This window comes from Metopolophium dirhodum, chromosome 1 (assembly GCF_019925205.1).
Source record: "Metopolophium dirhodum isolate CAU chromosome 1, ASM1992520v1, whole genome shotgun sequence".
Lineage (NCBI taxonomy): Eukaryota > Metazoa > Arthropoda > Insecta > Hemiptera > Aphididae > Metopolophium > Metopolophium dirhodum.
This window is the reverse complement of record NC_083560.1, coordinates 81,913,561-81,934,420: the sequence shown is the minus strand read 5'-3', so window position 1 is coordinate 81,934,420 and position 20,860 is coordinate 81,913,561. Positions and strand designations below refer to the sequence as shown.

Sequence of the window (20,860 nt, the reverse complement as noted above, 5' to 3'; positions counted from 1 at the left end):
GATTTCAGCTCTGGACGATTTTATTGTATCTCTAATTTATTACCCGGAACTACGTGAAAAGTGCAAGGCCGGACACGATTATTATAATGTAATAGTGTTGAAACCGCATATATATATAAGAAAGGAATTGTTGGTTTTATTTATTAAAAAGCCGATAAAATATAAAAGGTCGGGGTTATTGACGACGGCACTAGTTTTCAAAGAACATATTATTATAATCACAGATCAAAATATATTATATACAACCATTTTATTGTTTTTAAAAATTTTAAGGTGTCTTAAATATTTTGATATTGTTACGTTGTAGGTGCAGTTTATATAATAATTTATTAATAAAAATAAAAATAACTATTATTTCTTTTGTAACAGATACATTTATCCATTGACATTTTCATATAAAGCCGTTCTCTCTCAGATTGTAAACTTAAAAATATGACTTGACGCGGGCTACGGCGCGGGGCGGAGTGTCGCGGTAGTCCGGTCGTTCCTTGTTGATGATTGCGGAGACGTACGGTGAAGTCCACGGGAGATGTTTATTTGCACAAAATAGGTACACGAAACGACGTGGCGATTGCCGTGGTGGTGATCATCTATATTTTTTCAGTCCTAGGGGAACCCATTGAGCTCTGGTCCTAGTGTTAGCCGTTAGGTACAATGACGTATCAGGATTTTTAGGTTTATATCAATATTAATTATTAGCAATGAAAAGGTTGTCAGTCATCTGTGATTGTAATTCAGAAAGCATAAATAATAATATAATTTCGAATAATGTGGTTATTACGTAATATACATTTATGCAATCACTATAATAGATTAGATGAAAAAAAATATGGACATTTATATACATAGAAATTTGTCAATTATTTTCTAGATAAGATAATATTTTATCTTTTTATAAAATTACAATAAGTCAGTTTAAATAATTTTAAAGCTTCAAAATGTGTTTAGCTGTTTAGTAATATTAGAAGTAGGAATAATCTGCATGTTTTTAAAGGATTTTCAATTATATATTTTAATTACATAACAGCCAAGATGGAAGTACAAACAGGACCTGTAATATACTTTGAAAGTTTAAACCTATATTTCAATACATTTAATTTTTTTATTTTAAATTAAAAAAAAACGTTTACGAGTAAAAATGTTAAACCCCTTAAAATGGATAATATGTGGTATCCTTAACGGAGCTGCTGGTAAGCAACTACTGTATGCTGCAGCAGATTTAACAGATATTATGGACTCTTGTACTAGTAGCAGAAAACTGTTTGTACCGCATATATCCATGCAAGGAAGTTTATACAATATTTAAAAACTACCGCTAAACTAAAAACAAAATAACAAATTAAAAAAGCAGGTAAGTAGATGTCGCTCTGCTGTACAGTAGGTTACAAGTGGGACAATGTATAATGGATTGTATTAAACTTGAATTCAATGATATAATATCATTGTAAAAGAAAAACGATTCTGAGCGGAGACGGTTTATCAGTCTGGATTTTTAAAATTTTTATTATTTATAATAGCTTTTAAGTAGAATTAATATTATAATTTTTTATTTGTTGCTACGATGATAAACAAATCGTTAGAAATTAAAATCCCATTTTAAGCGGTTTTTCGTAATTTGTCAGTAGTTTTTCCCGTAGCATTAAATAACTATTGAGAAAATCGAAAAATTACCTCTTTAAAGTACCATCTTGATCCAACTTGCTAAAAGATAAGGTACTATATGTTGAAATCGAAGCACTCCATCTGGTAGAAATTTTGTATACAGGTTATATAAAAAAAATAAATAAACACAATTGTAAAACCACTAGCATCTCGCTCCGCTCAGAATCTAAGATTTACAATTGAACATTGTCCACAATTCTCAAAGATATTGGCAAAGAACTTATAGTCTATAAGACATCAAATATATGAATGAATCATAAGATAGCATCACCTTTCAATGAGCCACATAGAATTAATAACTATAATAAGGTAGGTACTTTAAATTATATTTCTGATCAACCAGAAGATATCAATATATCCATTGCATTAGATATTTATACACAAATGTTTACATATTTACTAAAAATTGTTCATATCGCTGATATTTGCTGATTATTCCCATATTTAGCTTGCGTCTTGATACTCATTCATTTTGATTTTTATCAATTAATCTCATTTTCATATTTGTATTTGTCCAACATTTTTTGGCGTATCACACTGAAAATCAATAATAAAAAAAAAAATCAGTTGTAAAAATATGTAATAGGTATTGATATTAATTATTAACTGACGATCAAGACATATTATATTATTATTATGGTACCGTAAATTTGATTTTTTAAAGATATTTGGATCGTTTAATATATTTTTGTCTTCCTTTTTCACAAAATCAAATACTTGATCCCAGTTTACTTCCTCGGACTTATAATGGTTGTTATTCATATAATTAATAAATTTTTCTCTTTCAATTTTAATGTCTAATGCCCACAGTTTTTGAAGTTCTACATTTAATAATTTTTGGTCTGCCAATACGGTTTTTCTTTTTAAGCCAGCATCGAATTTCTATAAGTAAATATTTTATTATAAAGATTCAATTCGTAGTTATGAAATTGCAATAATCATTACATATTCGTCTGTATGATCAGCAGCCAATAATTTATTTATTATGTCCCTATACTTTTTATCGGCTTCGGATCTTATTATTGAAATCTCCTCGGTTTTACTGTCACTTTTATTCGTAATTCCATCATAATATTCATCGAATTGTTTTTGACTGACTTTCTTTTTTTTCATCATAGCCTCGACCATATATTGCTTTTCTCGTTGTATGTACTCGTCTTTCAATTTACCCAAACGTGTTTGCGGTCCTCTCCGATTTATATACCAGCTAGAAATATTGATGCGTATATAAGTAATAGGATTGATGCACTTTTAAAATAACATTTATTTATTTACTTGAATGTTTCGTCACAAATCGTTTTCTTCATTTGATCTTGTGACAATATTGGTTGAATGAATTCGCTTTTAACCATATGTAGTTGCTCGTCAGATTGCATTGCCTTGTAATCATGATCGTCCACGTCGTATTCTCCTAATGGACCAAATTCTCTTTTGTACTTATCGTTCCAATCGTCTAACCCTGTTAACCAATCCAACTCCTTCTGGAATTGGCTTCCAATTTCTTCGATTTCATCTGGTTTCAGTATCGATGCGCGTATGGTCATTACCATTACTGTCCCAGCGGAATCCGAAAAGCAAATAATCCTGTTTTTCTTGTAGTTCATCATATCGCTTACACCATGAGCAAACATTACACTATCTATGCCGATGTAATGTACTGCTGGATACGGTGACGACAACGCTGCAGAAAGTTGCAGAAACTGTATTAAGGTACATTTATATATAACGACGATCGACGTTATTATAGGTTACAACACGCATTATATTTTTAAAGCAATTTCTAATATTTCGGTGGTCTATACTTACATGCTATTAGCCCATCTTTGAGGAAAATATCTGCTATATAGTATGGTTGATGAGTGTGCAACCCGAGATTCCAAAATTGTATAACGCCACTAGTATTGAAAGATACGCGAAATTTTGCGGGATGAGTGGTGGACCATAAAACGCTGTTCGTAAAATCATTGAAACGTTTCCACCAAATTGGACCATTCTAGAGTAAACTTTTAGTTACCAACAGCTTTATAGCCGGTCATTTCATAATTAGATTTTAAATATGAAAAAAATGTATAACAGCTCGAAACAAGACAATCTAATATAATGTCATGATATCAATATTTTATGTGATAAGTATTGATAACATATCGACATCATTTATAATACATCATCACTATTATTCTATTTGATATTCAGTTATATTATTTATTTTATTAGAAATACCTTCCAACATTATGTACAAAGTACAAAGTACTATTTCCCACGGATGTAGGTACTTATTTAGATTAAAATAATCTTTAGTTATAATAACAATTGGAAAATTATAAGATAAAATATAATAAAAATATAACACGCTAGAAACGATTTTGACCTTCAAAAATAGCATAAAATGCCCCTCCAAACACATCATCGCCAGCAGAGTGTCCCTGTGTCCACTCGTGGATACATCGTTATTTTTGCCCATTGAGGCTTAACTTTCTCCATAGGCCATACTTGACCTATAAACTAAAATCGTTTCTACGCGTGCGTCTTTTAAGCTTATATCAAATAAAAATAAGTGTTATATTCATCTTCGGTGTGTGGCAGAGCGAGAAAAGAGTTTCAGTGTTCGAGACAGGTGAGAAATTGAATCATATTATATAAATCATATAAATGTAAAATTTGTTGTATATAGGTAATGTGACATTTCTCTAAACTTACATTGTATTTCAAACTCCAAATAGACGCTACTTTTCCACCACAGACCAAATGAATATCAGGAAAAAACATATTTCTCTTGATGCAGTTGATTGGACCGTCATGTATTTGTCCCCACCATATATGTTTGCATTCTGTAAAGTATATATTTGTTTTATGAAAAAATGTTATATTAATTGACGTTGTAATGCATGCCTTCTACGTTTCCATCTTGTGGATACGTGTCATATCCTTCCCAAGTGACAACTCCGATTTGACCCATAGTAGTACCAACGACCAAAGTACGGTTCGTATTACTGGGCTCTACCGGTACTGTACAAGAAAACATGATGAACAAATTATAAAATCATGTATTGTGTTTGGCTATTAACCATTTACGCACATTTTAAAATGTGTACTGAGAATTAAAAAACTATTTGCGCATATTATATACTATATAAAACCACTTTCGTACATAAAAATAATAATAAGATCATACATTTTAATTATAATTAATGACGATATGTTATTATTATTATGTAAGACATGCTAATATCATCACAGTTTATATACATAATTTTGTTTAATTAATTATTTTAATTCTTATTCATACAATTATTACATTATTTACGTACCTACCTATCTTTCGGTTGATTTGCTACTTGATGTAACCTAATCAACCGAAAACATTTTCTAAAATATTTTATGTGTGTTTAATTATAATTGTATATTATATATTTATATGTGCATCACTAAAATATTTGTATAATTATTATAAGCAAATATGAAGATTTCGATATGAATATAAATATATATAATATTATATAATGGTTTGAAGTGTGAAAATGATATTACATTTTTCAATATCTATGCGCAAAAAATCTATTAGTTTTTCAGTAAAATTTTTCAATTGTGCGCCAAACGTGTCAAGACATGACAAATTATTGTCTCCCGATATGTTTTACCGATCTACTGTTGTATACTGTTGACGATTACCGTATTCGAATTGCCGTTTGCCGATTTGCAGTGGTTTCTGACAGATGTATTTGTATTGCATTAAGGGGATCTCGAAGGACATCGCCGTTATGGGGCTGTACGTGGTGCTCTGCATCATGGGGTTTTCTGGTTCTCTGATCATGATCTATAAATATATTCATACACGAACACTATAGAATACAAAATACATGCAAACAATGTAGTATACAGATTTTGAGTCATTGTATAGGGACTCACTACCCAAGCATCATTACCCATGTTAACTTAGGTAAGTACCAACTAATAGCACTTAACTTTGAAACACCGCAATCAATCGCTGATCATTTTTAAATTACAAATGAACAAAGTTCTATTGTATGAATATAATACGTGGTGAATGGTGATCGATGAATGAGTGATAATATGTTTATGTAAGTATCTAAAAAACTGGGCAAGTTAGTCATTTTTTTTTAACTAGTTGAAGTTAAGTTACTTTAATAAAAAAACTAACTAATTTAGAATATAAGTTAGTTTCTGAAACTGTCCAAATTTTAACATAGTTAGTTAGAAGTTAGTTTTTTTTATAGATTAAAAAAACCTTTTTGTTGAAATGTAAATAATAAGTTATCCAACTTAAATTATTGGTTAAAACTGGAAAATTGAATTAAACCCCTAGTAATTTTATCAAAATGTTCTAATTAGGTAAATAATAATTTCAATTAATTGGAATATCAGTATATCATTTATCAGTTATTAGAACATAAAGGGTGAAACAAAAAAAAATATATAACAGTATGACACCGTGTATGATAAAATATTAATATTAAATAATAATATACATAATATAATCTATATGATATTGTGATATTGTTATTAAATCTTAAATATAGGTAATACTGTAATAGTTAAATAGTAATATAGACAAACGGGTAAACGTAAACCACCGATAACACTACCACGAAAATTTGGCATTGTGTCTACACTAATTGGTTAAGCCACGCGTATAGATGCTACCTATTTATATCAAGTAGATATCAACATTCTACTGATTACACGGAAAAGCCGTGGTTCCTCTGCGTGCTTTATTATAAATACTAATAATTGATTATATATAATATGAGCCAATAATCTATATAGGCATATATTATAAGCATATGCCATAATGTCATGATTGAGGAACAGCTTTTGGAATTTTGGAATGAAAAAAAAATATTAATAATAACTAGTTAGTTTTTTTTTATAACGAGTTAGATTAGACTATTTTACACATTCAATTCAACTAGTTAAGTTACAAAGTTAATATGAATTAAAACTAACTAGTTAAGTTAGAAAGTATCTTAACAAGTAACTTTCTAACTTAACTTTAACTTTCTAACTAGTTAGTGCCCAGCTTTGTGTATCTACAAACCTACAACTAAATACATGAAACTGAGATTTGAGATATTCAATCAGGTCATATATTTTTGTTAAATTTCGGGTGTCATCAAAGTATAAATTGTATAATAATAAAATAACATACAACCATTATTTTCATAAATTAGTTACACAATAAATAATTTTTCTAATTAAAACATATTATCTTTTTCAAGGAAAATATGTATATAATAGAAAATTGTTACAGCATATAATCGAATAATTGTAATATAGACATATTATGAGTGATACATATTTTGTGCTAATTATAGACATTTTTAATTTTCAAATTAATAAAAGATTCCTCATTTGTTTTTTAGTAATAGAAAAGTAAAAGAAAAAGTATACCAGGAAATCAAATTAAGTTTTTATAAACGCTTTAAGCTCAAATTTTTTCGTCATTGAGATTCACCTGCCTATTTTTCTCCAGTCAATTTTTGATATTTTGACATGTTAGATAGGTATGTTAAATTTTAGATTATAATTAGAGGGATGAATGTATTGATTTTACAATTATGTATTTTTAATTATTGATCGTGTCTGTGTACACGATAAATAGTCGAACTAATTTTTCGATTTGAACAGCAGTATCTTTATTTCCAATGGAAAAATGAATCTAGTTGGTGCATTCAAAAGGACAAAATTCCCAGTAGTTTCCAAAAACGCAAGAATAAACAAAAAAAAAAAATTTAAACACAGGAATAAAATTTACCATAGATACATGACATTTTTCCTGAATGTATATTAGCATTTTCTATATATCTTATATTTTCAAAAAATGTTGACTCGTGTTAAGCTATTTGTAGGCGTATGGAGTTTTTAATTATAATTAGTTTTATTTAAATTAAGGCAGATAAAAACTTTAAAATGTAATACGAGGTTCCGCATAAGTTTGTTTACCTTTATCAAACAAAAATGTCTACCGGATAGTCAATTGAAATTCTTATGAGCGTTTTCAAATTTTTAGAACATTGGAAATTCACTCGATTTCTTATGATGGGGCGATGTTCTTAATTTTATTTTTGTAATTCAAAAACGAATAACCATAGATACTGGAAATTTATACTATGTTTATCATTTTCTATACTTACTAAAATTTTCAAAAATATTTTTGTCAGCTGATTGCTTTGAAAGATCAATTTTTAAATTTTTTTCTATAAATGTCATTACAATTTTATTAGTTTGGTCAAAAACCTTGACAATTTTATACAATGCTTCTCAAACATTGTTTCAATATCAGTTTAAAAATATTAAAAATAAACTAGCAAGTTTTTTTTTTATAAACATTCGAAGTTCAAATGTTGACAAAGTTTATGAAGACACGAATGTGGTGTATTCAATTTGACTATTAAATTCGTTATGGTTAAAATTATAGTTTTAATAACGAAATTCATTAGGAATACATTCTATTTGTGACTTCCAATAACAATTCTATATGTATTTTTATCATACTTTTTTAGTAAAATACAACTTTGGAAAAATATATCAGAATGACCCACAAAAACAGAGAGAGGTGGAAAGGTGAGTGAGTAACGACAATTATTGTATTAAACCAATATGTACCGAGAACAGTAAAACCTTACCGAATACGATGGTCTTAGACGGTTGTTTAAATGGCTCAATGGTGATTTATTGGATATCAGATTTTTTGGACGACCAAAACGAGAATTAGTTTCACTTTTTTGATAGGTTTTCTTCATCAATTTCAATTGCAAGTCCCACACTTTTATAGTTCCGTCCAAGGAAGCCGACATAAATTGATCCGAAAATGTTCCTTGTTGCATTGGTATAAGTTTACCCAATGAAGTTATCTAAAATTAAAAAAAATACGTTTTACGAGTATACGTGGATGAATTAGTGAATTTTTTAACAGAGGATATGAAAAAAGAAGAAGATTATCGCTCGGTTGGTTGTAAAGGGCAATAATTTTTTTTTTCGTACCCTCCGTAAAGAAGTTTTACTTCAATAAATATTTAATAATATTATTCTAACATGATATTATTAATATGTGTTATAAAATATGTAGAACACAATTAAAATGGTAAAAACAATTTTAAATTAATATACCTATATTTTAATTAAAAACCTATACTTACACAAATTTCATTTTATAAGTAGGTACATCAAGTTTCAGATATTTATTTTTAGTAGTAAAGTAATAATTATATACAAATTAAACGGCTTTCGTCAGAATAATAAATAATAACCTTGCATAATATTTGTTTACAGATGAAACTTTATTTGTATAAAATATTATTACAATAGTCAATATAGGTATTTATTTTAAACATCGATTAGTAGGTGACACAGCTTAATATACTATTATATTATAATATGCATTTTCGACAAAGCCCGATCACTAGATAAAGCTAGGTAGGCTACTATGCGAGGACTTATCTACAATTAGTAACAAAGTACTTTTACCAAAAGTATAAACTATCATTTACTACACATGGTATAAATATGACTCTTTTTGAGCTATTTATAAACATTTTAAATTTAGATAGGTACTGGATTTGTTTTTAGTTTTAGTTTTCTAAACATAAGTTTAGAACACATTATATCCCTGCTGTGTTCCTTTGTCCATCCATCCGTTAGTCACCACACTGTATATAGTTACGATTGTTGATATTGAGATAATAATTATTTATTGTTTCTAGTTACTGTAATACTCAAGCCAGGATTAAAACATTTTGAGGTGCAGGGGCCAAAGTTTTAAATTAGGCTCCTGTACGAAAAAAAAATTATAATGTATATTATATTATTTAATATTAGGTACCTATTATAATAAATATAGATAGGTATTAGTTACATAGCAATAAATAATGAATAATGTATCACTTTATTTATAAATTATAATTTACAAGCTTTTTTTCTTCGCTAAATAATCATCGATTTTTTAGGTGATTTATGCAGTGTTATAGCCTATAATGAAAAAAGTGATGGACAAATCTGAAGCCCCTAAATAAATTCTAATTATCGAGGCTAGGGGACCTCTAGCTAAGGATTAATAAGCTTTTACTGTCATGAAGATTTTTACATCCTATAGGTTGCACAAAATGTTTTTACCAAAAGTTTGATAAAAAATACGCTCATAACTAGTAAACTTATGTTTTCCAAGTGATCTGTTTTTCCGGTAGCATAATCAGGGACGGATTGGGCCATAGGGAAATCGGGAAATTCCCGATGGGCCGAGTACTAAATAGTAAATAGTAGGTAGACGTAAATATAATCTAAGGAATTCTGCCAAACACAACACACACGTGTAAAATCCCTACCGTTACAAATCCCACTACCTACAATCATAAAAACCCCACAATCGGCTAATGGCCATAGTCGCCGGGCTTAAAGATCAATTAAAAAAAAAAAATCTATCATCTAATAATTAATAAATATTGCCATTGATTATAAATTATTCATTCAATGATATTACGTAATAACAGTCTATAATATTATAACGCGAAACGTTGTAAATTGTAATGATACAAGTATACAACGTCTACAACGGAAACTGAATAATGATATTAATTATCAATAAGTAATAACAATAATTTATTGTAATCAAAAAATCAACTTCCGTGGACAGTAAAATCTATAAATAATTGGTTATTCGGGTTGTCGTCGATCAGATGGACCGGCGGGTTGCGGGTAATGACGACGAATTTTGACGATACAAGTCGATGTGGGTCTTTAATATGAACACCTAATAAGAATATTTTTATTTGAAATTTATATTATTTATATTTAAATATCATTAAAAACCTCGATATCAGCAATCGGCAGTCAGCAATTCAGCACAATTTGGTTAATTTTACAATTCAATTACTAAGTACTTAACAAGGAATAATTCATAAAATATTTTATATTACAATAGTTATGAATTATAAAATAAAATGGAAATGGATGGATCAGACTGTAGTGAAAAACGAAAAGGAGCTGAAAAAATTTGAGACAAAAATAAAAAAATACTACTTTTAGAAGCCTTTGCTTCTAAAAGCATTAAATAATTTTTCAAGTCTCAGAATAGCGAAGTGAGTTTTAGCTGAACTTTGTCATTATAATAATAATATATTAATAATTAAAAATATTAAACTGTTACTGTACAAAGTACAATAATCTACAATTTATTTTATTGATGGAGAATGAGAGAAACAACATATTTTGCAAATAGGTACCTATTTTATTTTTTTAATATGACAATATACATTAAATTATTTTAGTGTGATATTCAACTAATACCTACTTCTAAAAATTATAGATAATATGTATCTTTAAGTATAAATTATGATTTATTGATTTAATAACAAGGCTGGGCAAATTAATGTTTTTTTTTAACTGAGTTTTTAACTTAACTTAAACTTTTTAACTCATTAATACCCATCCTAGTATAATAATTATAGATTTATTTTTAGAGTAATGATATTATTAATTAGGATGAAACTACTACAGATGTTGAAGTTGGAACATCTACTTTAGATGAAGTAAGTCTTGTAATTTATTGTTTTTCTTATAAAAGTACTATTAAATTATTATATTTAACTATTCATATTTTTCTTATAAAAGTAAATAATATTATTATAACTTATAATCATAGTAACATAATTGATATATCTTATACTATTACAAATACTAAAACTGAATGTATAATATTTTTTTTAAATTGTAATTAAATAGGTGACTGATAGTTGCATTAATAATATTAGTTTGGAGAATGAAACTTTTGGTATTGGAAATAAAAATAATGCAAATATTGGCTTGAATGTAATTGAATCTATCGATCATCAAAAAAGTGTTAAAAATGAAGTTATACCTTGAGTTATACTTGAGTTATAGGGGAAATCAATTTGAAGCAGCATACACATTAGCCTATCCATTTTTTGACCACGGAAATTTTTTAGAAATCATATTGTTTTTAGCAAAATATGATTTTCAAAGAAAGATCACGTGGAAACCGCAATAAAGAAGAGCCGTAAAGCCCACGAAAGTGGTAGTAAAGGAAGAGGATCTTCAGTATGGTACACTTGCCAGTCGCCCCCAATCTCCCAACAAATAGTGGGCCGGTAAAAAAGTATTTTCCCGGGCTGATCCGAAATTCCAATCCGTCCCTGAGCATAATATAATATATTAATTTAATATTTCGATCATTGTATTTCAACATATCGCATTACAATGTTCTTGTATAATATAAATCCATACGTTTTTTGTATTATTTATTTGTCATGAATTTAAATGACGTGACCTAATGACATTTTCCCGCAGAACCACGGAGGCTGTCTTATTTCGATTTACCGCGATACCATTTCGTTCATTACGTAGGTAAGTACCAACTTATATCCAATACACATAATATTATTAAAATATTCACTAACTTTAGTCATCGGATGAATCCATTGGATCGCAGTGACTGTTGACTCGTGGGATTCTGTGATGGCGCTTAAGGCTGTCGGTCTGATCCTAGTTTTAAAATTTACGTCTAACGACCACTTCATGTGCATGTGCTGTAAATAACAAAAAACAAATAAAAAATGATTATCTTATACTTTGCGATTAGCACATTGCAATATTTAAGTATTTATTATGATTATTTTTACCAGATGTTTTTTATGTTGTTTTTCCTTTTCAGACATGCTCAAATTTAAACCCATCGCCTCCAATTTTCCTTCAATGTCCCATATGCAAACTTGCCCATTTGTCAACCCTCCTACAATGACGTTTCCATTTCTAGGGTTAAATTCAACACATTTCACTTCTTCGGGACACTCCAACCTCAGCTAAATATGAGTTTTAAAATAGTCAATAATCGTCAGCGAAATCCTTATAGATAAAAATATCATACTATTAATACTAAAATAAAGAAAATACCTGCGGGAAAACATTATCACTAATTGACCAAACGATAACTGCGTTATTTTGTTCATCTATTAATGGTGTACTTTCTCGTTTGATCATAGATTCTTGGTCATTTTGTATCAATGCATATTGTTTATTCAGTTTACTCTTAGTTTTTTGTTTAGATTTAGATATTTTATACTTATCTCCAGCTTCAAACATATCCTTGGCTAACTTCATTTTATCTTTTTTAGTTTCTTCATTTCTATAATATGTTTAAATAAAATAATAAATAATTACATTTGTTTTAAACATAAAATTAAAAAAAAATTTATATACTTTTTTTTTTTCTCAGTTTCAGACATCAAGAGTTCAAACAATTTTTCTTCCTTAGCTTCTCTATTATATTTCTTATTAAAATTCCTAATTTAATTATTTAATTTTTTGAGATTAATAAAAGTAAATTAATAATAATAAAAATATACTTCTAGATATTACCTATGTATATTTCTAACAACGTTCCTCAGTTCGTTGTTATACAACCATTCATTATCTTCGCCCCAAATATTATAAAAACTTTCAGTGTCGGAATCATGGTGACACACGTCTTCGTCAGTTTCACTTGGATCTCTATTAGTCGTACTTTTCCTATAGCTTACTGAGTAATCAGTATGATTGCTTATGACATCGTCTTCATGATTATATTCCTCTCCAATGAACTCATTGTATGCGGAAAGTTGTTCGTTAGAATCGTAAATTAACGTTTGGCGCAAATGTCCATCAATATCGTTCATATGTCCTTGGCTCATTTTTTCATCCTCGGCTATTTGAAGAATTTTTATTTTCTTCGGTTTATAATATTCAAATTTTAATAATTTTCAAAATTTTTACCAAATTGAAATATTAATATACCTGTACAAATTCTCTGTTCAAAAAATACAAAAACTTTTCATCGTAATTGTTATCCAAAAGTTTAACTTTTGGATGTTTATTCCAATTATCTTGGTCTTCACCATCTTCGGTGTATGATATACTGAAATGTTTGTCTTTGACATTTGATTCAGTAGGTTCTTCATCCGTATTTTTTAAGCTTACTTGTTTTACCAATTCATTGCTATTGGACATGTAAGAAACTGCAAAAACACCTAAAAATACAATGCATTGTAAATGATTTTAATTAATTACACAATTTTATTTATTTTCAGCTATAGTCTTACCTACTATCGTAGGATGCCAAGCAATGCTTGATACGTATTTTTTTTGTGACATCTCATTCTGATATCCAGGATGAATTCTTATCACCTCGTCAACATTTTCAATTTTAGTTTTATTTTTATCTTTCATCTGTTTGTAGTCGTCACGGTATAAATCGTACAACTCGTTATATTGTAATTGAGTCATTACACTAAAAATTAATAACAAAAGACAATAAATTACAGTAGTTGATTCTCAATACAATATTATATTATATGACTATAATAGTAGTTAGAAGTTAGAACTACTAGTGTTAAGTTATTACAGGTGTACCTACACTTTACAGTACGTCAGTACTACTATATTATGAACTTGATATGTTTGAATTGTTGAAAATGTACTATATAATATAAAATGTATTATATAATTTTAGAATTATGTATCACCTATGTGCTATATTCATAGACAATTGTACATAATATAGTGTGATTTTTTTTCTAATGTATAGTCGTATGGATAATAGTTATAAATATTTACTCAGGAACATTTTTTAATAAAAAATCATCCAACATTTTTTCTGTTTTCATTATAGGTTGTGGATGATTAATTTGTTCTTCTTCAATAATCGACTGAATGCATTTATTGTCTTTAATTTTTGGAATTGTCTGCATTTCCTTATTAACTGTTTTACTTTTGGCCTAAAAATTATCAAACATATATTTACAATTTAAATTACTATAATGATATCAAATATTTTTTATAAATACTTGTATATTTGACTCCATTATTAACATATCACTCATTTCAAATATTTCTTTTGACTGTGGTTTTAATTTAACATATGGATTTATTACGGATTTTGAATTTGAGTTCTCAAATCCTGCGTCAACCTGAATTCTTCTTTTTGGAATTTTCCATTTATATTTTATCTGTATAAGTTTATGATCAACTAATTTTTGTTACAACTTTTACATATATATTAATTTTATTTAAATAATAACATTTTCAACAGGTTAATATTGTATTAATACTTGTATATATACTATGTTAGCAGTGGCTTAACCATGATTATGAAATGGAGAGGGGGTATAAATTAAACCCAGTGTTGGGTAAGTTACTCTTAAAAAGTAATTAAGTTACTTTACTCGTTACTCAAATAAAATTGTAATGAAATTACTTTACTTTTCGAATAGAAAAGTAACTCATTACTTTCTCGTTACAAAAAAAAAATTAACTTTCTTGGCAATTATCTTCTGCAGGCAAATTGAACAAGCAAATTCTTTATAAAAACCTGTATAGTTAATAGGATCGTATAAAACTTAGTCTTCTACACAAGCTATTCATAGGAAACCTATTTAAAGAAATAAAATTAAATAATTAATTTAATTAAGGGGATTCGATACCATGGGTTTCTGTTTTTGTCTAACACACGTGCGACAGTATTTAAGACGCGTTTTTTGCACAAACATACCAATTGATTTAATGAAGCGATAAGAATTCTGAAAACATATTTGAATTTATCGTCAAGTCTACTTGAAATCGACTTTCTCACATTTTTGGTATTATCCTCCAAATTCTTAAAAATGTCATATTCAAAAAGAGTATTTAAAAATTCTGGTATTTAAATTTTTGGAGAAGTTAAAATCAAAAAATCAAACGTTTGGGAAAGTCGATTTCAAGTAGACTTGACGAAAAATTCAAATCTGTTTTCAGAAATCTTGTCGCTTCAATAGATCAATTGAAATGTTTGGCAAAAAACACGTCCAAAATACTATGTCGTGCGTGTGTTACAAAATAACAGAAAATCACGGTATCGAATCCCCTTAACTATTCTCGTGATTTACGATGCAATTAGACATTTCAAATGTCAAAACCATTGAAAACTGAATTGTGGCGAGTTAAAATTAAATATATATAATAAACATATTAGATTGGTAAACATAATAATACCCGCATTTACAAATCGCAATAGGTAGGTTTACTTAATAATTCGAAACTGTAACGCGTTATTCTATAGAAATTAATTTTCAAAAGCAATTTCAATTACATTTTCGTTACTTGGAAATAATTCTAATGAAATTACGTAACGCGTTACAAGTAAAGTAACGCATTACTTTCGTTACGTTACTACCAGACACTGATTAAACCAAGTTTTTGACAGTTTTCATATTTAAATAATACATTTATTATGTGAAAAAATTTCAATGGGGGGATGGGGGGGTTAAACACTCCATCGCCTCCTGGTTACGCCACTGTATATAAGGTAATTTACTGTCTTTAACCTGCGGAGATAAAACGTAAATACCTACATAAATACATTGGATTTATCGGGGATCCCAATTCCCAGTTAGTACATTAAACTAACGTTGTAAAGCATACCTTTTCACGCGTCGTAACTGGTTTTAGATCTTCAATATCTTTTTCACTGCCTTTGGGATCCCAAGGACCTATTAGACGATTCATGGACCTCTCAACCTGTTGTTTGAGTTTTATTTGTACTTGTTTCTGTGCTTCTTCAATGTATTGTCTAGCTTTGTCTGTGGTGCATAATAAGAATTCTTCGTCTGTACTACTAGAGGATTTATATCCAACTAAAACATCATCGTTTGTAATGGCCTGATGAAATAAATAAATTATATAATCAAATAAAAAACTAAAAAGGATTTTTCTTATTTAGGAAAATCATCAATAATTTATTTTTACTTCAATTTGTTTTCGAAATTCCCAAAAACACGAGTTCGTTTTTTGTAACTGTAAATTGTCAATAATCTTTTTACGAGATACTTTTTTCCATGGGTTATTTATAAAAACGTGTGTTCCTACAGTACATTTAAAATGTTCATGTAAATATTTCGGTATGAATACAGTTTTTAAATGTTCATCAAGATAATCTTTAATCGGATCTAAAAGATTAAAATGCAATTGTTTAATGAGATTATCATCTTATATTCATCACTTATATTTAAAAAAATATTAATTCAAACAATATTAACCGTCTTTCAAATGAATTGCAGTTTCAGTTGCAGTTTTAGTTGAAGTTTCAGTTGCAGTTTCAGTTGCAGTTTTAGTTGAAGTTTCAGTTGCAGTTTCAACTGCAGTTTTAGTTGAAGTTTCAGTAGCAGTTTCAGTTGCAGCTTTGGTTGCAGTTTCAGTTGCAGTTACAGTTTCAGTTGCAGTTTCAGTTGCAGTTTCAGTTGCAGTTTCAGTTATAACTTCAGTTGCAGTTTCAGTTATAGCTTCAGTGATAGCTTCAGTTACAGCTTCAGTTGAAGCTACAGTTATAGCTTCAGTTACAGCTTCAGCTGCAGTTTCAGTTGCAGTTTCAGTTACAGTTTCAGTTGCAATTTCAATTGCAGTTTCAGTTGCAGTTTCTGTTGCAGTTTCAGTTGCAGTTTCAGTTGCAGTTTCAGTTGCATCCTCTTTGAGCATATTTTCCTAAAAAACAACTTGATTGTACAAAAGTAAAAAATGTATAGCTTGTTTGTGCACAAATTCACAAACAACAGAAACCTTTTTGTAAACTTTTAATGGTGTACTTGTTCTTATGATTTTTGTATAGGTACCTACTATACAAAGTACTTAGAATAAATTTTTAATTTAAAAATTTAATTTATTTTTTGAACATTTCCCTTCATCCTTTATAGTTTATAGTTTATAAGACTTAGGACTTCAGTCATTTTGTCAAATTATATTATGATGTCATTGACATGAGACAGCTTAAGAATATTGTGAAATTTGGGTTTAATTGTTATTAGTTATTTGATAAGTAGGTTTTTCATTAACTAAATTACTTTGTGAATAAAAAGAAACATTTAAATAATTTAATTCTACCACACAAAATAGGCACAAACTTAAATTTAAAATGTTAATTCGTGTATTTTTTTAAGTTTTACAATCGGAATAAAGATTTTTTATATAATCTTGTTTTATAATATTTCGTTTTGTTAGTACTTATTAATTTTTAATTTAATATATTGATTATATTTTATATAAATTTTATTATATATTAAAATTCAATTTTAACATACACCGATCTCCACGGGAGGTCTTCAATTTTTGAAATACGGTGGACAATTTTCGAAGTTTTACATCCAAACTGTATAATTGTATAAGACCCTTAAGCACACTCTATTTATATATTTATTTCCAGACATAAGCACACTATTTAAAAAAAGCTTTCTATTGTTCGTAAATGTGTGCACAAACCAGCAGTCATGAAATCTGTATAAAATTAATTTGTGCGCATAGCGAGAATTTACCACAATTTCATTTTCCATTGAACTCTCTTCTTTAATATTTATCGACAACTTTTCTGACCTTTGGGACGACATTTCGGCTTAAAATATTTTACTAACTATTAAATATATTTGTTGTGGACACAATGGTTGTAAAATATTGATGTGACAGTATTGATATAAAGGGTTTTGTGTAACTCACTGTTAGTTAAATTACGTGTATGTACATATAATAATTATATACAAATAACAAAATAACTTAGTAGGTAAGCAAATCATCAAAATGAATGTTCGATCACAAGCAGGGTTACTACGGTTACATAGTTTTGCGGAATAATACAGCCTCGTAGTAGTATTTTGTTTTTTTACTATTTTGTCTTGAGAACAATATAGCAGGACGTATGTGTTGTGTTTGAGAAAATTAATTGTATTTCCTTGATTTGGCAATGATATTTTAACTGATATACCAGATTATTTATAAGATCAAGTACCTACTACCTATACAATTTTAACTTTTTTTTTTCGAATAAATATAAAATATAAAACTAGGTAAGTAACAACTAAATACAATTAATCAAAAAATATAATAATTTTTTTTTTTTAAATTCAGTACTTATGTGCCTATGTATTTTATGTATTTTTAATATTTTTCAACTGCTATTGTACAATATATCAGGAGCCTTGCATTAAATTTTCACGCTATTTTACCCAACAAATAATATTTTATTGATATTTATAGAAAAAAAAACTAAAAAAATTGAAAACTGACAATGTCCGTAAACAGCTCAAAAAGAGTCAAATTATTTTCAAAATTTTATCGTGTATAGAAAATGCACATATAAATATTCAGTGAAATTTTCAAATATCTACAGTCATACGTTTTTTAATTACAACAAAATAAGAAAATCGTTACACAAGAAATCGAGTGAATATCAAATGGTGTAAAAATATGAATTTCAAACGCTCATAAAAAATTAATTTGACTTTCTTGTAGACATTTTTTTTTTTGATAAAGGAAGAAAAACTTATGGATAATCTTGTATTACATTTTCAAATCTTAGATTTAAAAAAAAAAAATTTTATGAATTCTCAACTCAAAATAATTTCTAATTTTCGTGATTTTTCTGTATTTTGTCAAGATTTGAACTTTAAATGCGTATAAATAAAAAGTGTGACTAAGGATTTTTAATTTTTTTCATCAGTCTTTGAAATAATAACCTAGGAGCCTACTATTATATTCTCAAGCTTTTTTACCCAACAGATAAAATTTTATTGATATTTATAGAAAAAAAAAACTAAAAAAAATGGAAACTGAAAATGTCCGTAAACAGCTCAAAATAAGTCAAAATATTTGGAAAATATTATGGTGTATAGAAAATGCTAATATAAACATTCAATCAAAATTTCATATACCTAAGATCATTTGTTTTAGAGTTGTACCAAAAATCAAAATCGATTTCTCGAAAACAGATTTTGCGTAAATTTACCGTGTTTCCTTAATTTTTCTTTTTTTTTTCACGTCGTGTATTGAAAACTACTGAGAAATATTTACTTTTGACCCCCCAAAGTACCAACTAGATTCACTTTTCTATCAGTAAAGTTACTGTTGAAGAAAATCCAAGCACTTTTACTGTCCTAAAAGGTGAAGACAGACACAAAAAAAAATTTTTAAATTAAAAAAAAACACACATCATAGTAAAATCAATACATTCATCGCTTCACTCAGAATCTAAAATTAGTACTAATTACTAGATTTTGAACTGGGGGGACTAGACCGACATCTGGGGGGATTAATTCCCCCCCCCCCTATTTGCACCAATGGTATTTAGTATTTATAAAATTACAAGGCAGTATAGGCAACCTATGGATTATAAGTTTATTATATACATATTAAATACTATTAATAGGTAGGTTGAATTTAACCAATATTTGAAGGTTTTTACTTGATATTTTAAAAAAAAATTTTATTGCATATGGCATGGTATTGGTGTAGAAAATAAAAAATAAAAAGTAATAACGTAATTAACATAAAATAAAATAAAATAAAAGTAATAACGGATTAATATAAATAAATAAAATAAATAAACGAATAAAAAAGAAACAAGCTACGATGTAACAGTTATAAAATGCCATAAGCGTAGCTAAGATTACGCAGCCAATCTAGCGCTTCCTGATCGCCTTTGTGTAGGTCTGATGTTCTTCCACTGAACATTGTTTCCGGGCATTCCTCAACAATGTGCCTAATAGTTTGGATCTAGCCAAAGTTGCAGAGCGGAAAGTCCACAATTCCTCATTTATGCATCAAATAATTATTGATAATATCGAATAATTAATAATATTTAATGATTCTAAAATGATTTTTGATTATTTTCAATTTTTTATCTAAATTATTGTCATTTAAAAATGTGCTGTACCAACATAACATAGAAAATTACTTTTCAATGTTTGACATATGTAATACTGTACAGTTATAATTACAATAATTAAAAAGTAGGTAATACAACTATTATGTGTTATAATAAACCGGGTACTCTTTTTTATCAAGATGTTGTTAATTTTAGTTTTTTATAATTATTTATGTTATACTTTCCTACCTTTATTACGAAATACTTTTTTATCACTTTAAGGTGTAGTATTACAATTTTTTAAAAAACTTAGGATTTTGATGAAGCTGAACAATTTAGTGAATTGTCGGCTTGCTCCACTCAACAGTCACTGGATGCGTCTTTAGGGACATTTAATGGGGGTTGTGGATGACATCGTTTTTCGATTGTTTCGATAGTACCTATAGTCGAAGCACTCGAAGCCCGTAGAAGGTTGGGCGCCTTGGACCCCACCAACATTCAGTAGGTATTAAACGACAATTAATGCACAAAACA

At 28.2% G+C, this 20,860-nt stretch overlaps 1 protein-coding gene across 1 annotated transcript; it reads right to left on the bottom strand.

The window, feature by feature from the left end:
- Positions 1-2,334: 2,334 nt before the first annotated feature.
- LOC132942268 (dynein axonemal intermediate chain 3-like) lies at positions 2,335-14,579 on the bottom strand (the record flags this gene model as incomplete). Its single annotated transcript, XM_061010543.1, has 17 exons — positions 14,514-14,579; positions 14,284-14,444; positions 13,770-13,957; positions 13,465-13,697; positions 13,051-13,397; positions 12,892-12,975; positions 12,586-12,817; positions 12,315-12,494; positions 12,093-12,221; positions 8,307-8,534; positions 5,332-5,476; positions 4,552-4,668; positions 4,360-4,490; positions 3,469-3,655; positions 2,938-3,343; positions 2,608-2,869; positions 2,335-2,544 (listed from the first exon to the last, which is right to left on the bottom strand). Coding segments are annotated over exons 1-17 (3,276 nt in total), but the record flags the coding sequence as incomplete, so codon positions are not given.
- Between the last annotated feature and the right edge of the window lie 6,281 nt (positions 14,580-20,860).